The following is a 21,460-nucleotide window of genomic DNA, read 5'->3' as shown; positions in this document are numbered from 1 at the left end:
TCCAGAAATATTTATGACCTTGAAAAACATGTTATGTTTCCCATTTGATACAATGCCATTTAGTATAGCGCCGTTTGGTATACCATAATTTTGCATAATGGCGCATAATGGTCAATTGGCATAATGATATTTTAAAAACATTAATTCAATATTAGAATCGGTTCAAAAAGCCTTCTCGACTTGTGATAACTGCTGACACTATTTTTTTATTCTTTAAGAAGGGAAAACTCTCTTTACTTGGGAAAACTGCTAAAGGAAAATTGTCAGCATGCTGGAGTTATCACAAGCCAACAGTGTTTTCCCTTCTTTAAAGAAGGGAAAATTCTACTTTAAAGGGAAAATTAAACTTTCGGCAGACAGTCAAGAGAGTTATCTCTTCTTTAAAGAAGGGAAATTCAACTTTAAATGGAAATTTCAACTTTTGTCCGCAGTTATGACAGTCACGAGAGTTTTCCCTTCTTTAAAGAAGGGATAATTAAACTTCAAAGGGAAAATTAAACTCTTGTCAGCAATACTGACAGGCAAGAGAGTTTTCCCTTCTTTCAAAAAGGGAAAATTCAACTTTAAAGGGAAAATTCATCTTTCGTCAACAATCATCACAAGTTAAGAGCGTTTTCCGTTCTTTAAAGAAGGGAACATTTAACTTTTGTTAGCAGTTATCACAATAAAGACGAAATCTAAATACTTCACACTTTAAAACTGATCATTTTTTTTAATAAAGTACTTTCATAATAAAAATAAAACTTTTCTGGGGAATAGGTCATTCTGAGGAATGAATCATTCTGGGGAATGGCATTCTGGGGAATGGAATTCTGGGGAATGGGATAGAACCGTAAATAAACAGTCTATCCTGCTCACGTTAGTTAATGTTTTCATCATGAACCAGCAAGATAAACTGTTTGTTTAAACTAGGCCCATTTACATCGGCAGAATCATCTCTGCTGGGCTTTTTCGTGACTGCGGGAGAGGTGAACTTTCGTGCTCGGAAAATCTGGCCACACTGCGCCGGTCCATAACGTTCGTAACGCGTGTTTTACACATTTGTGCTCTCCCCTCGCGTAAACGTGTAGTGCGCGAGAGAGGAGAACTGTCAGACTCCGCGGTTCTGTCATTCCAGTTCTCTTCGTTCTCTCTCTCGTTCGCCAAAAGCGAAACGTCAACGCCGGATTTTGCTCCACCATCGCACTCGTCGTTCGTCGTCGCCTCGGACAGAAGAGCCCCAGAAGTACGGGAGAAATATAATCGCGTAGTGCACCACGTTGTTCGTGTGTTCCGCAATGGCCGATCTGGACGATTTTTTCGCGAAAAAGGATCGCAAAAAGAAGGGCACGGTGAAAAAGTTCGCCACGCCGGAAGAGATGGCCAAAGTCATCGAGGACACAACGAAGAAAGCCACCGAGGTGAAGCCCCGGAAGGTGACCCCAGCAGCGGTGGTAGGTTCGTCGACGTCGGGTGGTGATGGCGCCGCCGCCGAAGGCAGTGGTGAGCAGAAGGCCGCCCCGGCACCGGTCGTCGAGGAAGAGTGGAAGGAGTTCGAGGAGGAACGGAAAGACTACAGTGGCCTGAAGCTGACGCAGCTGAACATTACGGAAGAGGAATACCAGCAGGGACATTACGGTGGTGACGATGGTGGCGCTACGCCTAGGGAAAATGACGGCGAACGAACCGGAGCGGACCGAGCGGAACAGAAGGCGGGTGCTGCATGGAAGAAACCAGGTGCCGAAGGCGGCGACCAACAGCAGCAACAAACCGCGGCGGCAGCATTGGCCGCAGCTCCTCGAGCCGCGTCCAGCTTGTACGTGTCCCCGGCCATGAAGAACCTCCGCGTCAAGGGCAAAAAGGGAGTCGCACCCGATCTGAAGAACGAGGAATTCTTCCCAACGCTCGGCACCGAACAGCCCGATCCGACCAAGAGCAAAAAGGACGGAACCTTCGAGGAAGTGAAACACGGTGGCCGCGTCCGGCCGTCGGACATGCCCTCGGCGGCGCCACTCTCCGTCAGGAACCAGTTTACCACGCTCAGCAACGACAGCTAGACGACGAGTGGGCGGACGGACGGACGAACGGTGGTGGTGGCGCTCCCGGAATCACACTGACACACAACCACAGATTCGGCCACAACTTTCTTCTTCCGGCGCGCGCTGCTGCTAGCATCCTAGGTTTCGTATTTGTTTCCTTTTAATATCAACAATCTTCTTCTTTTTACCGGCGCTCGTGCTCTACACACAGACTGCTCATAATTACAGAATATATTAAACAAAAAAACGATAGAGGCCGACAGACTAAGATAGTGAGAGTGTACGTCGTTCAAAGTGTCTCCTCCGTGGGCGACGAAACGGTTCCGATTCCAGATTGGTGTACTGTTATTATTTCTCAAAAATAAACGATCCGTTTTACTTGTGGCGCGCGCGCGGAGACACTTTCAACGCGTGGCTATCCGACACTTTTTTTTTTTTGAATCATGATAACATTGCAAATGTCCTCTGAGAGAAAACGATTATGGTTAATTGTATAGAATAATACGACCACTTCAATCAAACCGGAAAGCATCAATTTCTCTCTCTCCCTGGCCAGAACACCAGAACGGCGTACTTTTCCTGTTATGTTTCGAAAACTGTTTGCGGAGCAACAATTTGCTTTCTTCCACATTTTTGAAAAAAAAAGCTCGCAAAGTTTAGTTTTTCTGTGAAAATTCTCAGAGTTTCTGTTTCTCTACAAACATTACTGCTGTGTTGGTTTTTGTATTCAGTAAATCAGTAAAATAAATGAATGAAAATCAACGGATTCAGTGTTTATTGGAAATATCACAAACCACATGAAAGTGATCAAAATATCTATAACTCTACTGTTATTCAATGAATTTCTACTATCCGAAAGGTCCAACAACCATAAAAAATTCTAGTTGAAAAAAGTACTCTGGAATTAACTCAAATATCGGAATCATTTTGTATTTCAATCTCTGACCACCCCCAATAAAAAAAGGATATTTATTTGCTAAGATTTTCTTTTATTGGTTCCACCTGCATAACTTAAAAAAATCCCGATGACAACTTATTACCGAAATACTAATTAAAAACATTGCTTAATCCACCTTTAGGTGATTGGTACCTTCCTCACATACATAGTGTGGATTTCTGGAAAAGTCAGGGAAAACCCGGAATTGTCAGGGAAAGTCAGGGAATTTTAAGCTGGGTCAGGGAATTTCGATGATCTTAAAAATATTACTACAAAATTTCATTTCTTTTTGAAAATTCGCCCTTGATGATATATTTGAATGTCTTCCAGGCCAAACTTTGCAACATTGATAATATTTAATTTTTTATATCGGTCAGTTCGGAAGGAACGCAGAACTCTATATAAAAATGCTTAAGAAAAGGGTCACGATGAAAAGCGCGTAGCTTGTTTGCAATATGTTTAGGTTTAAAAATCAAATAATTTGGATTTGATTTGGATTTCCGTTCAACTGAAAATTACAAATTACTAGCGCACACAGGGTGGGACAATATGAGGCAGTTGCCCCACCATCCTCAGAGATTTGTTCTAAAATTGGTCGTTTGCTTAGCATAGAGAAAATCATACAGTTTGTCAGAAAAATTGAATGATTTAAAAAATCAAAAATTGAAAAATTCGAACACTTGAAAATTTAAAAAAAACTAGAATTCTAAAGCATAAACATTCTACCTAAATTTTAAATTTTTTTAGATTCTGATATTTTGAAATTGTTGATTTCTATTTTTTTTTAATTCTTATTCTAAAATTCTAAAAAAATTTAAGGCTAGAAAATTTTCCAAAATTTTACTTTAGTATTCGTTATCTAAATTTTATTTTTTCTCAAAATTAAACTGAACTATGATTTAAAAATGATCCAAAGTAGTCTAATTTTGTGTAATCTAAAATGTAAGCAAAATAGTGATGGTGAAATGGAATTAAAAATTAAAGAATTAAATTCAAGAATTAAAGAAATAAAACAAAAATTTATGGAATAAACAGGGTTGTTACGGACTACACTCAACTCATTTTTAAACATACTGACTTTGAATATTTAATTTCTTTAAAGTTTTGAGTAATGTTTTTTTTTTCCTTATTTAGGCCGATGCAAATATTTAAAAAAGTTTTTGTCCCTCGGCCCTGGCCGAGGTCAAGGGGGGGGGGGGGGCAAAAAAATAAAAAAATATAAAAATTTGAATAACAAGCCATAATCTTCACATTTAAATGAAAAAAGTGTTTTAAAATGCATTTTACACTAGTTCAGTTGTTTTGCAATCATTAGTTTTAAAAAAATCTAAGATCAGACAAAAACAAAAATTGTATCGAAAAAAAAGATTTTGCATCGAAAATTTTCAAAAAATCTTAAGATTTTTTAATAAACCCAAACACGCTAAAAATGATTTTAAACGCAGAAGAATGTATTTTAATTTGATTTCAGCTGGTTGCACTTGAATTTTCATTGAAATTTTGAAGTTTATTGTAAAAAAATTTTTTTTGCCCCCTGATTTTTCGGGCCAATTTTGAAGGGGGGGGTGACGAAAACTTTTAAAAATATTTGTACCAGCCTTATTGTTCTTTTATACTGGATACATTCAATTTTAATCTTGTGAACCTTACACATATTTCAAACTTTTCCTGAAGATACAGACATTTGGATGTAACAAAAATTATTATTGGGCATGTTCCACATGTGTACTGTGCTTCAATCCCAAATATGAGCATGATTGGACGTAACAGAAGCTTCTCCGCCATTGAATTTTAGATGGGATTCAACCAGTAGAAATATATTTTTTTAATTTGAACATTCTTGAAGAAAAATAAAAAAAACAAAGCATTCAAAAATTACAGCTCTAACATTCAAAATTGGATTATTCAGAAATTAGGAAATAAAATTAGGAAAAATGGTAATAAAAAAATCATATTAAAAAGAAATTAAATGATCCGAATTTTTGAATAAAAAATTAAAAAATCTGAAAAAAAACAAACCAATAACCAATCCATATTCAAAAATAAAAATAAAATAAAAACAATCAAAAGAACAAAACAAAATATTATTTTTAAATTCTTAAATTCTTAAGTGCTTAAATTCTTAAATTCTTAAATTCTTAAGTTCTTAAATTCTTAAATTCTTAAATTCTTAAATTCTTAAATTCTTAAATTCTTAAATTCTTAAATTCTTAAATTCTTAAATTCTTAAATTTAAAGTTGCGAGTTTTAAAGGCAAAGCAGGGAAAAGGTGTCAAATGAAAAGAGACAATCATCAAAAAATGAACTGGAAAAATATCAGAAATACTCCAGAAAAAAAAAAACAAAAAAAAAATTTAAATCGCTGTTCAAAAATCATTAGGTCGCCGCAAGTATTTCTTCACTGCACTTTTATCAAGGTTTTTTTTTGAATATGGGGTGTAAAACTTTTGTAAATCTTTTTTCACTAAGCATAAATTGGTGATATTATTGTTTACAATGTTAAAGCTTATTTTTCTGACCCCAAAGGAGTTAAAGTGGATTTTTAATTAAATTTTTAAAAATGGTCGTTAGTTAATCCATCGTAAAATGTTGTCTTGTCTTTTACATTAAAATGAAAAAGATGATCAGAAATTTTTAACAAGATTTTTAATCATGTTTTTAAGCATTGTACAATAAAATTTACATATGGCTTTAGGACCCTATTTCTTGACAGAAGGTGTCTTATTTGACAGTTCGTTCCAAAGGGACTATAGTTTATCCATCTTAAAATGCTGTCTTGTCAGTTTATTTATTTTGCACTAAAATAAAAAAATAGTTATTATAGTTTTTAAGCGTACACTCAAACCCCGATGGTTTGACACCAACTGTTGTCAAACGAACGGGGTCACTTTTTAGTTTGATACCCCTTCCCCCGGGGTACAAACTAAAAAAGTGTCAAACGAAAAAATGACTAACCACCGGGGATTGAGTGTATTGCATAAAATTAACATAGGGCTTTAGGACCCTATTTCAATTCATGCCGGGATTGGTGGTGTAGGGGTAAGCGTGGTTGCCGTCTCCCTGGGTCCTGTCTCGGTGTAGTCGCTGGTTGGACAGTTGGACTCACAACCCAAAGATCGTCAGTGTGAATCCCGGGGTTGTTTGAGGCTTAGGTAGGGGAAATCTACCCATTTTAATCCTAATAAGCGGTCGTGTTTGAATGATGCTGGATAATCTAGAGTCTCCCTTGAATTTTACTAAAACCAAGTACACCAACGAGTAGAGCAAGTTTTTGTGAATATTTCTGTTTATTTTCACTTTCACTAAAAGTTATTCTATTTCTTTACCAAGCATTTAACAAAAAAAAAATCCCAAGGGTATTCTAATCGAGGCGAATGCATTGGGCCACGCCCATTTTTCTAATATCGGCTTAGTTCTTTTTTCTTCCAACACTCTGTCGAGTGTTGCCATTTGCGCTGACAGTTCAAACGAACACTCACGAAAAGTGGCATTTATAGGGAAAGTTTCCTGGCATCGCTGGCTGTGCTGCTGGTGATGTTGACGGCCAGCCTTTGTTCTTTTTTGCCTTCGTCTCTCGCTCGGTTTTCTTCAGCCTTCGAGTGGAATGCAAAGTGAAAATTGAAACGTCAAACGACTTGGCGCGTTTGTTTTTTTGATGGCGCTTGCTAATTTATTACATTTTTCGGGATTATTCTTCAAGTGAGTGCCTTACTAATGATCAAAAGAACATGTTGCCGGTAGTTGGAAGCAATTTCATATCTTAAGCGCCGTGAAAAAGTAAGCGAAAGTGAAAAGTTAATTTTGGCGATATTCATTAAGCGTTTGAGGGATTCTCGTGTGTGTCACTGTGTGTGCCAACAAAATGATGAGAAGTGGTCTCGCAAAATACAAATTATGATCAAAAGTGCATTAAATGTGATCTTTTTGGCCAGTAAGTGGCATAAATTTGCGTGCTTACTCGAGGCGGTGCTGTTGCTGGTAAGTTTATAGCCCAAATAGTATTTTTGGAGCTTTAATCGAGCATCAAACTCTCCATATGACGAAGATAGGTTTTTGATTGGAAAGGGTAGATTTCCCCTATAATAAGAGGTTTGCAATATCCTCAACAATCAAGCCTTCCGACACCTAGTATGAATCTCGCAATCGAGAACGCGAAGGCCATGCTGCAGAGCGAACAATTTATTTATTATTAAATTCATGCCGATGCAAATGTTTTTTAAACATTAAATTTTTTGTGATTTCACAAAAAATCAATATTTTGTTGAACAGTCCAGAAATGAATATCAACGCAGGAAAATGCATATCAAAATGTTTTCAGTTAATTACTTTTTATTTCCATTACCATTTTGAAGTTTTTTGGGTCGACTTTGACCTTTGACAATTATTTGTAACAGCTTAACTGAACAATTTCGTCGTTGAAAAGAAGTAGTATTTTGGAATTCACAAACTTTATTTAGGTATTTGGGCCAAAAAATAAATTACAAATTTCAACCCTAATTTTCAATATATTGAAGACAAAGCGTGGTTTCAGTTATGTCTCTGTGTATGAAATTTCAACCTTCCACTTAGAAGTCATACCGTTGATCTATATACTAAAGAGAAAAACATTATGCCTGTCAGAGGAATTTACATTATTCAAGTTTGTTCTTTTATATATAAAAGTTTATCTAACCAAACTCATACAAATACAAAATTCGAACTTTCTTCTCACCAACATGGTACAAGAAATCATAATCTGCTTAAACGTCCAAATGTTTCCACTTTGTCTGGTGAACGTAGTATAACCTTCAAAGGTGCTAATTACTTCAATTTCTTTTTTAATAAATTTGGCTTATGTTCATCCCTAAGCATTTTCAAAGATCGTTTGAAATTGTATCTAGCTCAACCTGAAATAGTTGAGAAACTTATTAAATCCATTGACATTTTAAGTTAAACAATATTTTATAACTATTACTTCATGTTTCCTTTATTGTTCCGATACAGTTGTCCATTCTATATTTTCATTTGCCACATTCATCTCGTAGGTGAGCAGTTCTCTACGGAATCGGTCTTTTTTCTTTAATTTTAATTTTTGTATTTTTTAATCCGGCTGAAACTTTTTTGGTGCCTTCGGTATGCCCAAAGAAGCCATTTTGCATCATTAGTTTGTCCATATAATTTTCCATACAAATTTGGCAGCTGTCCATACAAAAATGATATGTGAAAATTCAAAAATCTGTATCTTTTGAAGGAATTTTTTGATCGATTTGGTGTCTTCGGCAAAGTTGTAGGTATGGATATGGACTACACTGAAAAAAAAATGATACACGGTAAAAAAAATTTGGTGATTTTTTTATTTAACTTTTTGTCACTAAAACTTGATTTGCAAAAAAACACTATTTTTATTTTTTTTTATTTTTTGATATGTTTTAGAGGACATAAAATGCCAACTTTTCAGAAATTTCCAGAATGGGCATAAAATCTTTGACCGAGTTATGATTTTTTCAATCAATACAGATTTTTTCAAAAATCGAAATATTGGTCGCAAAAATTTTTCAACTTCATTTTTCGATGTAAAATCGAATTTGCAATCAAAAAGTACTTTAGTGAATTTTTGATAAAGTGCACCGTTTTCAAGTTATAGCCATTTTTAGGTAACTTTTTTGAAAATAGTCGCAGTTTTTCATTTTTTTAAAATAGTGCCCATGTTTGCCCACTATTGAAAAAAATATTTTTGAAAAGCTGAGAAAATTCTCTATATTTTGCTTTTGCGGACTTTGTTGATACGACCCATAGTTGCTGAGATATTGCCATGCAAAGGTTAAAAAACAGGAAAATTGATGTTTTCTAAGTCTCACCCAAACAACTCACCATTTTCTAATGTCGATATTTCAGCAACTATAGGTCCGATTTACAATGTTAAAACATGAAACATTCGTGAAATTTTCCGATCTTTTCGAAAAAAATATTTTCAAAAATTTAAAATCAAGACTAACATTTCAAATGGGCGTAATATTGAATGTTTGGCCCGTTTGAAATGTTAGTCTTGATTTTAAATTTTTGAAAATATTTTTTTCGAAAAGATCGGAAAATTTTACGAATGTTTCATGTTTTAACATTGTAAATCGGACCATTAGTTGCTGAAATATCGACATTAGAAAATGGTGAGTTGTTTGGGTGAGACTTAGAAAACATCAATTTTCCTGTTTTTTAACCTTTGCATGGCAATTTCTCAGCAACTAAGGGTCGTATCAACAAAGTCCGGAAAAGCAAAATATAGAGAATTTTCTCAGTTTTTCAAAAATATTTTTTTCAAAGGTGTGCAAACATGGGCACTATTTTTAAAAAATGAAAAACTGCGACTATTTTCAAAAAAGTTACCTAAAAATGGTTATAACTTGAAAACGGTACACTTTATCAAAAATTCACTAAAGTACTTTTTGATTGCAAATTCGATTTTCCATCGAAAAATGAAGTTCAAAAATGTTTGCGACCAATATTTCGATTTTTTGAAAAAATCTGTATTGATTCAAAAAATCATAACTCGGTCAAAGATTTTTTGCCCATTCTGGAAATTTCTGAAAAGTTGGCATTTTATGTCCTCTAAAACATATCAAAAAATAAAAAAAATTAAAAATAGTGTTTTTTTGTAAATCAAGTTTTAGTGACAAAAAGTTAAATAAAAAAATCACCAAATTTTTTTTACCGTGTATAATTTTTTTTCAGTGTAGTCCATATCCATACCTACAACTTTGCCGAAGACACCAAATCGATCAAAAAATTCCTTCAAAAGATACAGATTTTTGAATTTTTACATATCATTTTTGTATGGACAGCTGCCAAATTTGTATGGAAAATTATATGGACAAACTAATGATGCAAAATGGCTTCTTTGGGCATACCGAAGGCACCAAAAAAAATTCAGCCGGATTAAAAAATACAAAAAAAATCGAATGACCGAAATCTCAGAGAATTGCTCAGGTTCTTTTTTTCTTTTATTTTCTTTCCAGCCCGTAACAGCCAGTTCCGAACTCCTGTAAAGGTTTCCACCGATGGAGTTCTGTCTTCAGCCGCAGTTCATTATTTACTCTATAATTGTATTTATTTATTGTATTTTTTTAACCGAAAAGAAGCAGGTTTTTATGCCAGCATTCTAGTGGCTTTTCCTGTCCAAGGAAAATTGATCAAAAATAAACAAACAATCAATCAATCAATTTTCGCCGCGAAGCGCGATATCTAAAAAAAAAAAAAAAGAAATCAAAATGTCTGAGATTTTTTAAATCACAATTCTTTACGTCATCTTTATTCTAATTTTTTTCTCTTTTAACTTTTTATCTCATTATGTAAACATTTTTTTTTGTTTTGAGAATTCCAAAAAAGTGCCAACGTGGTTTATGGATGAGCAACAAAAATAAGACAACGATTTTTTTTTTCGAAAACCACGTAGCTTAGTGGTAACGCTTCCGCCTGGTAAGCGGTAGATCGGGGTTCAAATCCCGACTCGGGCCAACACAACTGGACGCTTCTGGATTCGATTGCTTAGTAAAGGGAAGGTAGTGCATCGTCACAAGCTGGACCTTATCAACGACACCTTAGGAAGGAATGTTAACATTAACCTTAACATGTCAACATTAGTTGAGTTAAGAACTGTCTCTGAATCCGCTTTGTATATGCCGGCCCCGATACTCGTCAAGGGTGTTCCCCTCTGGACTGTATTGTTGTCGATTAAAACAAAAAACTAGTTCAAAAGTAAGATGAGTAAAGTAAAATGTTTAAAAACATTAGATTATTCAAATTACAACTTATAAAATTAATTAACAAAAAATACTTTTTTTTTCTTTATTTATCGATTCAATGAACAAACAATTCTAACAAAATTGCATTCCCTTCTTCTCTCTTTCTCTTCATTATTCCAGTATTCAGCGGACGCTTCTAAAGCACCCCCTCCGCCAGGGCTTCCTGATGACGCCCGGCTACCCCAAGTACTACATCGGGAACAGCGTCTGCCGGTGGACGCTGTACGCCAAGCGTTCCCAGAAGATTAAGTTAACTATTTTAGATTTAGCGTTACGGAGTAAGTGAAACTCGTTGGCCAAGATCGCACAGAGCATGAAATATTTGACAAAGTTTTTTTTTTCTTCTCTCTCTCGCATTGCAGTAGATGAACCGTGTAGAGATTACCTAGAAATCAGGGATCTGAACACCAATCAGACCCTGTTTAGCGGCTGCACCGAGAGCACGCGACCCATCGAAGTGGTTAGCCTTCAGGATCGCGTCGAGGTAAGGCTTTGCGCGGAGTTGACCACGCAAGTTTGTAGAGAGTTAAATGGCTTTTTGATTTTTCTCCGTTCTGCCCAACACAGGTCAGTCTGCGAACTGCAACGCAGGTTGCATATCCAAAGCGAGGCGTGCTGATACACTACTCAGGTGAGAATTTAAAATGTATTGATTGCTGAATACATCACATAAAACCTTTAAGAACTAAATCATTTTAACTTATGTTCAACCATGCGTCTCCATCAAAGAACTCAAATTGAAATCGTCTAGTGGGTGCGCATGGTGAACCAACCTTCAAGTACAATTAAGAAAAAAAACTTCAACAAATTGATAACATAATTAACAGCAGTGTTACCAACAATCTAAAATTAAACGAGAGTGAAAAATTGTAGATTTATTCTTAATTATTAATTATTAATTTAAAGGTTAAAAAAAGCTTGCATAACAAAACACAACCTTCGCAATGAAACATTTCCACGGAGCCGAAAAATGGTCGATAATACAGTTCAAAACATGCTCGCGAAAAGCTTTTCGTGCAATGAAAGCTTCATGTTGGCCATTGAAATGTTTCATACTAAGGATGGACTTTCGACGTACTTCGATCGTGTATTGTGTGTGTGTGTGTGTTTTTGTGTGCGAAACATTTCTATTTGTGCTGTCTTCTTAACATTTTTGGTTACATTTGGTAACATTTGGTTAACATTTTTTACCAGAGTTCAACAAATGTTTTAAACATATTTTTATTCAAGTTTTGAAAATTTATGAACTTTTTTAAATATAAAATTTTTGGTTTCGCATCAGTGCTTCAGTGATTCTCAACGTTTTCGCAAATGACTTGCATTCCCAATGTCAAAACGTTGCCGTCGTGCTAACTTGTCGCACGTGCATTTTGGGCCAAATTGAGTTAAGAACGTCATTTTGTGCAGCTCACAGATCCTCAAAATTCAATTTCAATCCTGAGTAGAACGTCCAATTTCCTGGGGTTACAAAATTCCCGGGAAACGGGAAATTGTCATCAAATTTCCTGGGAAATTTGATCCTGTTTCTGATTAATATTTTGCAATGTATAGAACAGCAACTTTAATGGTCAAAATGAGTGTGAGGATCAATTAATGGCATGACTGCTCGTAAAAAATTGTGCAACTTAGAGAAAATATATAAATTTTCTAATTTTTTATGCTGTCTTACAAATCCTACCAAATCAAAAATTAATATTAACAGTATTTTTTGTTGACAAGTATTTTTTCAATCAAAGTGTACAGTGGACAGTGAAAATATATGCTTCACAACAATAACAATAAAATTGCTTTTAAATTAGTCTCTAATAAAGTTAAAATGGAAAAAAAATCATTTAGAAATAATGCTTTTCATGGCAAATAACTTATTCCGGAATAAGTGTTTCAACTAACCTAATAAATAAACTAGATTTGAAAAAAATCATATTGTAAAAGTGGTAAAAATAAGGCGATATTTTTTCATATTTAACCCTCTTACGCCCTTGGTAGCTCAGGTGCTTCTTAAATTAATATTTTCAAATTTCTCGAATACTTTTGAACAAATTCTTCTCGAACAACCCTTTTTGAAACATTTAATTATATCAATTTAATTTTCATCCAATTTGATCAAGGCAAACAAAAATGATGAATATCTCATTTTCAAATGATATAACAAAAAAAAAATCGTTAAAACGGATAGTCGAAAATAAAATAGTAAATTTCATTCCATAATTGCGTAATTTTTGTTGCTCATCATATAAGCGAACTATATTCCTAGTTGCGAATGCTTCAGAAATAAATGTTATCTGAATTAAGCCTTGACATGAAATTTACAGGCATGATGACAAACAAGCTGAGTGCTGTTAAAAAGAGCTCTTAGTGCCGATGCATGTCTGGTTGAAGGTTATGATTGAGAAATTAAAAAAAATAGATACACGGTAAAATCCCGATTTTTCATTTGTAAACGTTTAATTTCTCAAAATAAGATTTATTTTTGATTTGAGATTTTTTTTAAATGTTTTTGGGGACTAAAAAAGGCATATTTTTCACTAAAGTTTGGATAGTGCCAAGTCCGATAATATTTCTTAGTTTTTTGCTCCTTTCAATATAAATTAATAAAAAAAATGAAGAAAAATCAAGCCCAACATATTTTTTTGCAGGGGTGTTCTTCCCTAGGCCGATGCAAATATTGTTCAAAGTTTTTGTCCCTCGGCTCTGGCCAGGGTCGAGAGAGTGGGGGCAAAATAATAAAGAAAAACTGTTTTAAAATGCATTTTACGCCTTCGTCATCAGGGGTGACATTAGGGTGAGATTGGGTCATACACAAATGCTGAAATTTGTATGACCCAATCTCACCCCCTAGACCAAATGTCACTCCTGAAGACGGTAGTACAGTTGTTTTGCAATCATTGGTTTTCAAAAAAATGTAAGATTTGACGAAAACAAACATAGTCCAGACTCGATTATCCGAAGGCATTGGCAAAATTTCACTTCGAATAATTATTTCTGCTTATTGAGCTTAAGTTTGACGCTTAAACTACTCTCAAGTGATTTTGTTTTTTTTTTAAATAAAGGATGGCGACCAAAATGTCGATGATGAAATTTTATGACAAAAACAATAGAGCAGTTCTCTACGGAATCGGTCTTTTTTCTTTAATTTTAATTTTTGTATTTTTTAATCCGGCCGAAACTTTTTTGGTGCCTTCGGTATGCCCAAAGAAGCCATTTTGCATCATTAGTTTGTCCATATAATTTTCCATACAAATTTGGCAACTGTCCATACAAAAATGATATGTGAAAATTTAAAAATTTGTATCTTTTGAAGGAATTTTCTGATCGATTTGGTGTCTTCGGCAAAGTTGTAGGTATGGATATAGACTACATTGAAAAAAAAATGATACACGGTAAAAGAAATTTTGTGCTTTTTAATTTAATTTTTTGTCACTAAAACTTGATTTGTAAAAAAAACACTAGTTTTAATTTTTTTTATATGTTTTAGAGGACATTAAATTCCAACTTTTCAGAAATTTCCTGAATGGGCAAAAATTCTTTGACCGAGTTATAATTTTTTGGATCAATACAATTTTTTCAAAAAATCGAAATATTGGTCGCAATTTTTTTCAATTTCATTTTTCGATGTAAAATTGAATTTGCAAACAAAAAGGGCTTTATCGAAATTTTGATAAAGTGCACCGTTATGTTATAGCCGACAGTGTTGCGGAATGAATTGTTTTTTTTGACGTGGAGTTTTGTTTTGTGAAATGTTTCGGTCAAAATTGATTATATTAATCAAAGAGTTATGTGAAATTTTGTGAGCTTGTATCGTGTTAAAGAGTGAACCATGATAAGTTCCGGTGAGCTCTTTTCGGGGGTTTTCGTAAATCCCGACTTCCTGCTGAAGATGAAACCGCAGGATCTTGTTCGTAGCTGCCAAGGAAAATCTTCCCAAGATGCTCGCCAGGATATGTGTCGGATCGGCATGAGGAAGATCAAGCTGTCCGTGATTGAGGACCCGCAGCTGGACATCCGGACCCCTGCGACTGAAAAACGCTCGGATGCTTTGAAGCAACCGATAAAGAGGGCTACCGGAAGTTCCAGAAACTTGGTGAGATCTATCCAAACTGAAACTGTGACATTTTGCCTACTTATTAACCATTAAATACGCGCTGATCTCATGTTTGCCTTATGAGATTGGAAGTCTAAAGATAGGTCGAGGACTCTTCTGGTTCTTGGTCTATGTTTGGGCGGGGCCAGACAATGCCCAATGACCTCGGAATTGGACCGCAAGGAGCTCTGTCATTCTGAAACGGGTCATTGGAAGCAGCGCGAGGGCTAACACCACCTAATGTCCGGGACTGCGATAAGCTGTATCAGCATAAATCAAGACTGATACAAATTATACTTTCCCATAATTTCGTAGCCGGCCTACGGATATTGGATTGGTTGAACACACACACACACACACAGTGCACCGTTATGTTATAGCCATTTTTATGTAACTTTTTTCAAAATAGTCGCAGTTATTGATTTTTTAAAAATAGTGCCCATTTTTGTAGAGGGTTAAAAACAAGAAAATTGATGTTTTCTTAGTCTCACCCAAACAACCCACCATTTTCTAATGTCGATATCTCAGCAACTAATGTTCCGATTTACAATGTTAAAATATCTCAGAGAATTGCTCTATAAATGAAATTTGTACCAGCCCTAACAAATTATTTACAAAACTTTTGATAGAAACTCCCTTGCTAACTTCACATTACACTATTTGTTACACAGTATAAAAATGTGTAAATTGGGAATGTTGAATATTATCTCTTTTATTTTACTTTAATTTGGACTAAAAAAGTGGCATAACACCAGAAAAGTGGTAAAATTACAGATTTTTAGAGGAAAATTACATTTTTTTTAAATCCAGATGTAATGTAATCCTGGGTGCTGAACAGTGGTTCGCAAAACGGCCTCAATTTTGAACGGTCAAAGTGGAACCAATTTACTGTTCGCCAAAAGTAGAGAGTATTGTTATCGATAATTAAAAATTATTTTTTTTTGCAAGAATGAAAAATGTTTGGCTCAAGAAAGAAATCAAGAAATCTTAAGATAGCTGAACTGCCCATGTTCGCATAAATGTCCCATATGCAAAAACAGCAAGCTGAGAAAAACGCATTTGAAGTTTGTCCCATACATAAGGCTACGTGTTAAGTTTTCGCGAAAAAACTGGATTTCTTCCTGATTTATAAAACAAAGTACTGGATGTTATAGGCTCTTTCGAAAGAGCACACAATTTTGAACCAAACTGCATCATTAACTCGAAATCGATGAAAATGCATATGGGACATTTATGCGATCAGGGGCAGTGAAAGTGAGACCGTCACCGTGTTTTTAAAACCACCTTGAGACAGGGTTATTAAAAAACACCCAAAAATCAAAAACTGAAAATTTGGTTTCTTGGACTTTTTCAAAAAATAAAAATAAAAAAACTCCAGAAGTTGTATTTATTGTTTGATTCCGTTTGAAAACCTGGTTTAGTGAAAATCTTCTTTGTTTGTTGGATCAGCTTCGCTAGTGCTAGCTGGACCAGGAAGAGCTGCAGGATTCTATATCTGAGACATCGCAGAATGACACTCTCGCCGCAGTTCTTTGTCACCCGTAAAAAAGAAAAATCTCTTCTAACCGGTCGAAGGGTGACCATTTTCCAGCAAAAAATGTAAAAAAACTGGACAAAATAAGACACACTACTGATTTTAAAACAGCTCATTTACCAGTAAGAAAAAAGTCATGCTTGTGCTTGAACAGCCTCCTACTTTGTATATGTAAACAAAGTGGGATGTGTGTGTGTGTGTGTGTGCAACCAATCAAACGGGACCACGCGGCCGCTTCTTACAAATTGAGTTGTTTCCATGTATTTTAGAATTTGACATTCTATACATGCAAATAACTCGCATAGGCATTTGAAAGGTGCTAGCTCTGTCGAGCTTCGGTGACCCATTTCTACGCTGGCTAGCCGAGCGCGAGGTACCTCAGCTTTATCGACAAGCCCCGCCCTGAAGAACGTTTGCATCAATCAGATTCAAACGTTATTTAGAACTTCCGAACCTTTGTCAAATGGACAAAGACCCAGCGCGTATATAGTTAGCAGTAACAGTATTCCTAATTCCAGTCATAGCTCATCAAGCCACGATGGACTAGTGGTTAGCCTTTTTGTTTATCAACCTGGACGGGGAATCGAACCCCGCCTCGAGCAACTTTGATTTTTCGTTCATGTTCAGGAGTTTCACGAATTTATATTTCTTTAACTTCCTCGTTGGGAGCAGATGAGAATCGAACCCAGGACCATTCGCTTATAAAGCGAACACCGTAACCATTCAGCCACGGCCACTCCTTCTACGCTTGAAATTAAATAAGATGCAAAAAGGAAATTCCTCACCGGGTTTGAACAACATGATCTTGAACAGCCGTTCTATGCCGGAGGAAGCACACATCCAAATTACTGCCACAGGCGGCGATCCTGACGGATCCAAAAATTCAGACTTTCAGCTCCACGTAGTTGGCCAAATTCTAGTAATCCTCTTCAGACCAGAATTTGATGACTAACGCCACCCAGCACCGTCCGGTATAAAGCTGTCCGTAACGCGAATTCAGTCATTCTCTTGGTTCCCTTGGCAGTTTGATGGTCTCCTTCTCACTTTCACTTCCGGCGCGGACCAAACAGTTTCCTTCTACACTAGGAGCACAAGTTTTAGAACATTCGCAAACCGTTTAAAAGCTTTAAAGACATTTGAATTTTGCCTCAAACATCTTATGTAAACAAAGTGGGATCATTCGAAAATCAAGTAACGCATTCTCTCTATTCATCACTCAGATATTACCATGATTTTTTTTACTGTGCACATGATTTCAGTTGCATTTTTTTATGTTTTGTAATTTTTAGTAATACTTTGTTGAAAACTTTGAATAATTGTGGTTACTCAATAATTTTTTTTTTAATTAATTATCGCCATTCTTTTTTCATTTTAGCAGAAGCGTTTATTGACGATTTTTTTGTTTTATTATTTTTGATTTTACGAATTAAAATTTAAGTTTGAAAACACTCAAGCTCACATGTTCATCTAAACATTTAAAAACGAATGAAAAACTTTTTAATAAAAATGCTAATATTCAAACAAAGATTTCATTTGTTTTGGAAATCAACAATGTAATCAGTTTCCATATCGCACAAACAACGTCTAAATTTACATTCCGATTGTTCAATATGATCCTGCCGGCATGCATGCCATTTACAAACCACCTCGTTTGATGTTATCAGCTTTGCGTGTGCATTCATAAAACGCGCGCGGGGGTCTTCCAATAAATACAAGATTCCGAAGAGAAACACGCAAGAACGAGGTCTAAAAATAGCCAGAACTTGCATGCACGCACACAGCTGCCACACACAAGAGTGCAACTTTGGTAAATTATGTTGCATTTCTTTTTCCATGCTGTGCAGCTGTGTGTGGTTGGTGGTTTGTTGGTATGGGAAACATGCAATCGCTCAACTGTTTTCTTCCTTCCTTCCTTCCTGCCATGGTTGTTTCCAAGGTTTGATGGTTCTGACGATTTTTTTTTTATTGCTGTTTTCCGTTTTGATCGAGCTGATTCGAATGCAGTTTCCGTAGTTACATTAGTGTCAAATAAAATTGAGGTGTTGTTTAAATTTTGTTTCTACAAATTTATTTTTCTTTCTATTATAAAAATATTAGCAAACAAAATTTATTCAAACATATAAATTATATTATCTTCGAATGTTCGCAAAAAAAATCACATTTGCAATCGTGTGAAAAATCGCAATAATTTTTTTTTTCTAGTAAATAGTATTTATTAATGAGATAAACTTTCCATGTAACTTGTTGGTTATTTTTGCACTTTGTAGTGTTATGTGATCAAAAGTTTCAGTACCAATTGATGGAGTGCGGTTTCTGATGGCCTTCTGCTGCAGTTTCTGGCGAAAGTGTCGTGCTGTGCGATGTTATGTATTGCCACAGGCTACGAAGCGGAAAGCAATTTATCATCGGCACTGTTAGTTAGTTGGTTCAATCTCCTTATAAAAAATGAAAAGTATTCTGTTTCACGTCAAGTTAATTTAAATTTTTGAAATCACACCTTATTGGATTTCCAACCTCAGCTAAAACGCACAATCATGACCATTTTTCTGAGAGATAAAATTAATTCAAGGCTCACACTGGGGTGATAATGTGCCATCCACCGGAACGTTTTAAGCCCTTCTCTCTCTCTCTGCCTGGAAGGAAGGAAGTCGTCAAACGAAAAAGCATTTCCACTTCATGACGATGCCGTTGTAAATCCTGATACCAATGATACCCAGTACATGGTGTGGTGGAGGCACGCAGTGTATGTGCACGTGCTCTCGAGACCAGTTCGTCGGTATCTTCATGTTCCGGTTGTTGAGACAAAGACTGGATGGCGCCACAGCCAGAGTAATGACGACGGCGGTCTGGTCTGGTCTGGATGGTATAGCACTCTCTCTCGTTCGATGATTACTTTGGATTAGGCTTCGGAAATGGCGAAATGAGTCACCGGAGGAGGTCGTTGATGGGATTGGTATTTAGCATGTGCGTTGAGTGTTGCATTTGCCATGCAGGAGCTTGCAAACAAATTTCATCAAATAGTAAAACCATAAGAGCGTTGTAAATGTTTATTAATGTTTAAGTTATATATTTTTTTCTGATAAATAAAAACTCAATCTTAAAATATAATAATTCCCTGTTCTCTAGGGACTGAACTTAAAAAATAATCGATTTTGATTATGTTATTCACCACATTAACTCGTTTTTAAAAACATTGCCAGAAAACTTTCTCAATATTTTAAAGAAAAACTTTCTTTTTAATTTAGTTGAAAAAACGGAGTTGACTTCATAGCTGTCGGCCACCATGGCTAGTACCAACCACTGGTGTCTTCCTTTTTATCTAATAGAACTTCGCCGCTCTGGGCTCCTAAGTGTTTGAGTACTACGGCACGGAGCGACGGCGCCGGATATATTTACGCTAAGAATTTTTGAACGCCAGCCGCAGGATTCGAACCAGCAACCTCTGGATTGTGAGTCCAGTGCGCGGTCCGATTGATCCATACGGGCGGGACAATTTACTAGTTGAACACTTGTTTAAAATTGAAAAAAAGTAATTTTATTTTTGTTGAAGTCAAGATTACCGTGAGTTGTCAACTCTAGTTTTTTTTCGAATTTCTTAGTTGGCTATAAATGAATGATTGTGAAATCAATTGAAATAAATGTTCTATTATTTATCTATTTCATTATCACAAAATCTGTGAAAGAAACAAAAATGACTAATACAAATATTTTGAAAACTTCAAATTCAAAATAAGCCAACATTACTTCTACTGTTTTGCTACTGATGAAAAAAATCTTCAAAGTCCTCAATTTTATTTTCAGGGTCTGTTTTCTTTTTTCAATATGCGGTCTAAAAGTGCCCTGTTTGATTCAAAATATAAAATAAACGTTATACAATTGGTTAACATTTGATTGCACAATTTTTTTCATTGGAAAAAATTTAACAATATGGTTATGACCCCTTGATTTTTTTTTGAAAGTTCTGAGACAAAAATATGAAATGAAAAATTGTATTTTCCTGATAACTCAAAATACAAATTATCACTTCAAACTAATTAGAATACATTGTGAAACATTTATTTTTTGCATTTTTTTTATAAAATGAAACACCTTTAGGCTTTTTGAATTTTGAAGATTTGGAACAGAAATTAAACTGATTCAATACAGGGTGGTCACTCAATTCGGGAAATCGGGAGGGATTCGCCTAAACCGTCCAAAAGTTGGGAAAAAGTCGGGAATTTGTGATTTGTTATCACAAAGTCGGGAATCCAAAGCATACTTGTTTGATTTTTTCCAACTCTTGAATAATTTTGTAATATTTTATACAATTTTTAAATCAAATTCACTCAATTTTCTTTAAGTAACCTACATTAATGAAACTGAAAAGGCTATTTAAGACATTAAAATCTTATTTAATATTGTTTCAAGAATCAATAGATTTTTATATGTTTTTTTTTGTTTATCAAAAAAGAGGTAATATCTAACTCAAAACAACAACATAATTAATGAAAAACTAATATAAAAGCAATGATTCTGTTTAATTTTGCAACATTTATTGAATATTTAAAAAAAGAAATCCAACATGAGTTTGGCATATTTTATATGGAAATATGTTTAATTTTGTAACTAAATTCATGAGGTTATTTCAAGTATATGTTTTTCCAAATGTTTCCCTTGAACATTCTTGATTCTTGTGAGTATGTGAGTTAACCCGTATAGGCCTGGGTGAAATTGGAATCACTAAAATGGCCATAACTCAGCGAAAACTCAACCAATTTACATACTTCTTTATTAGTTGGACTCGTTAGAATGTCTATTTTCCGAAAATGACCCGCAGAACCCGGAAATGTTCCGGTGGCCGGAGATATTCCGGTGGGTCACTGGGTCAAACAGGGTCAAAAATGGCCATTTTTGGGTCCCACACTATTTTGTTAATAGAAATCTTGGAAAAAACACATTTTTTCATGTTACGATCTTTGTTCTACCAACAGACAATACTGACCATGGATTTTGCACCACCGGGGATGTTCCGGATTGAGCGGGCAGGTTCCCTACCCCGGGGGAACCGGTCAAGGGACGGTCAGAAATAAAACTATTTCTATCATGGCAATATGGGTGTCAAAGTTCATCATTTTC

General features: G+C 35.3%; 2 protein-coding genes and 1 long non-coding RNA gene across 3 annotated transcripts in view; 2 read left to right on the top strand and 1 right to left on the bottom strand.

Annotated features, from left to right (window-relative positions):
- LOC120428324 (uncharacterized) overlaps nt 1–21,460 on the top strand; it is a 229,376-nt gene that overhangs the window by 174,497 nt on the left and 33,419 nt on the right. Inside the window, exons 7-9 of the mRNA XM_052706902.1 lie at nt 10,851–11,008; nt 11,093–11,214; nt 11,298–11,361. Of these exons, the coding sequence (XP_052562862.1) occupies nt 10,851–11,008; nt 11,093–11,214; nt 11,298–11,361 (344 nt within the window). The remainder of the gene's footprint in view (nt 1–10,850; nt 11,009–11,092; nt 11,215–11,297; nt 11,362–21,460) is intronic.
- Nucleotides 1,156–2,780, top strand: LOC120428328 (protein CDV3 homolog). The gene has a single exon (XM_039593325.2). The coding sequence runs from the start codon at nt 1,278–1,280 to the stop codon at nt 2,034–2,036; it is 759 nt and encodes a 252-aa protein (XP_039449259.1). The 5' UTR covers nt 1,156–1,277; the 3' UTR covers nt 2,037–2,780.
- Nucleotides 7,710–7,979, bottom strand: LOC128092817 (uncharacterized). The gene is made up of 2 exons (XR_008212030.1): nt 7,910–7,979; nt 7,710–7,841 (listed from the first exon to the last, which is right to left on the bottom strand). It is a non-coding gene; the product is annotated as an uncharacterized LOC128092817 (long non-coding RNA).

This window comes from Culex pipiens, chromosome 2 (assembly GCF_016801865.2).
Source record: "Culex pipiens pallens isolate TS chromosome 2, TS_CPP_V2, whole genome shotgun sequence".
Classification (NCBI taxonomy): Eukaryota; Metazoa; Arthropoda; class Insecta; order Diptera; family Culicidae; genus Culex; species Culex pipiens.
This window is presented reverse-complemented; position numbering and strand designations above follow the sequence as displayed.

Excerpts from the sequence above, each read along its gene's own strand:
- LOC120428328 (XM_039593325.2), top strand. The coding sequence starts at position 1,278 with ATGGCCGATCTGGACGATTTTTTCGCGAAAAAGGATCGCAAAAAGAAG.